The sequence below is a fragment of the Diaphorina citri genome, unplaced genomic scaffold (genome assembly GCF_000475195.1).
Source record: "Diaphorina citri unplaced genomic scaffold, Diaci psyllid genome assembly version 1.1 scaffold3400, whole genome shotgun sequence".
Lineage (NCBI taxonomy): Eukaryota > Metazoa > Arthropoda > Insecta > Hemiptera > Psyllidae > Diaphorina > Diaphorina citri.
This window is the reverse complement of record NW_007380808.1, coordinates 12,492-14,010: the sequence shown is the minus strand read 5'-3', so window position 1 is coordinate 14,010 and position 1,519 is coordinate 12,492. Positions and strand designations below refer to the sequence as shown.

General features: G+C 39.9%; 1 protein-coding gene across 1 annotated transcript; it reads left to right on the top strand.

Annotated features, from left to right (window-relative positions):
* Positions 1 to 885: 885 nt before the first annotated feature.
* LOC103520271 (rab3 GTPase-activating protein catalytic subunit-like) lies at positions 886 to 1,362 on the top strand (the record flags this gene model as incomplete). Its single annotated transcript, XM_008485361.2, has 2 exons — positions 886 to 945; positions 1,149 to 1,362. Coding segments are annotated over 2 exons (237 nt in total), but the record flags the coding sequence as incomplete, so codon positions are not given.
* Positions 1,363 to 1,519: the final 157 nt, after the last annotated feature.

Sequence of the window (1,519 nt, the reverse complement as noted above, 5' to 3'; positions counted from 1 at the left end):
GTGAATTTGTCATATTCCATCCCGATTCAAAATGGCAGCACCTCAAAGTTATGACTCTTATGCCACGCTGATCCCGTACAAAGAACGGGTCAACCACTAGTTATTTCTATTTACGGTACGGTCAGCTCCCATGGCGTAGTGGTCACTGCACTCGCCTTGCACGCGGGAGACCCGAGTTCGATTCCCGGCGGGGTCAAGTAATTTGTATCATGCAAATGATTGATCCCGTGACTGGCTGTTGCGGGGCCCACTCAGCCTCGTGAGGAAAATGAGTAGCTATGACATATAAATGCGCATAGCGACCGGTGCCAGCATATTAGGTAAACATTGGATTTTAGGATTATTGAGATATTGGGAAAATCCTACAATGCTGCAGTGAGCACCAAAGTTGTGACATAACACAAAGAAATTGCATTTACAAATCCTCTGTATGGTAAACAATGTAATCAAGTAAACATGTCTGCTAAATTTTATTTAAAGCGGGCAAACTGATCAAAAGTTACGGTGAAACAAGGAGTTTCATTATAAATGCAAGAGGTTTGATAGAGGGAACTGTAACTGATAAGGTCTTATCGTCCCGAAATCGACGAAGAAGGAAGACAGGATAGGAGAAAGTCGGCCATTCCGAGAGCGAACATTATTCAATCAATGTGATTTCTCAATTTTCTCGCTCTCGAATTTTCGACCCATTATTCGTTCAGGATAAAATCTGCCTTGGGTAGGAATCGAACCCGCGGCCTAGCGCTTACAAGACAGTCGCGTTACCAAAGTAACTAGGCTGGCGACTAGAAATAAAAACAAGCTTTTGGTCAGACCCAAACAGAAATCGACTTTCCATTTTTCGAATAAGCTGAATTTATTATTGTTATTTTTATTTCGTTTCAGAGGAACGAGTATTCGGAAAGCATAGGTTGTCAAATTATCAAGCAAGATGATGTTACTCAGGTAAGTAGTGCCAACAAGAAAAACTGACTTCCTTTCCAATTGAACCCACTTCCCTTATTTTGAAAAAAAAAAAAACTTTCTCCGCCAAAGACAAGAGAAACGGCAAACGAAAAATACTTATCCAAAGAGCGCTTAGAATCAGGAAAGTATTTTTCACCATTTTCTTATCTATTGTTCCTCTATTCTCTTATCCATTTCCCCAGGAGGGGTTGAGCGGACTCAAATCATGTCCCCCGGACGGTCTAGTCTGGAGACTTGCAATCTGCAGTTCGCACGCTCTATACTCGATGGGCGGGGCAAAGTCTTTCGCTCACGTGTGGTTTGAGTTTGTGCAGGAGCTACGATATCGGTGGGAGAATTCATTGCGGATACCGGGGTAAGTGAGAGACAACTTTTACCAGATTGATTTTTTTTTTCCTTAGATAAAACTTTTTACGGAATTGATTTTTTATTTTGAGATATAACTTTTTTCCTAATTGATTTTTTCGAGATACAACTTTTTACCTGGGTAATCGATTTTTTTTTTTTTTTTTTTTTTTTTTTTGGGATAAATTTTTTACCTAATTTTTTTTTT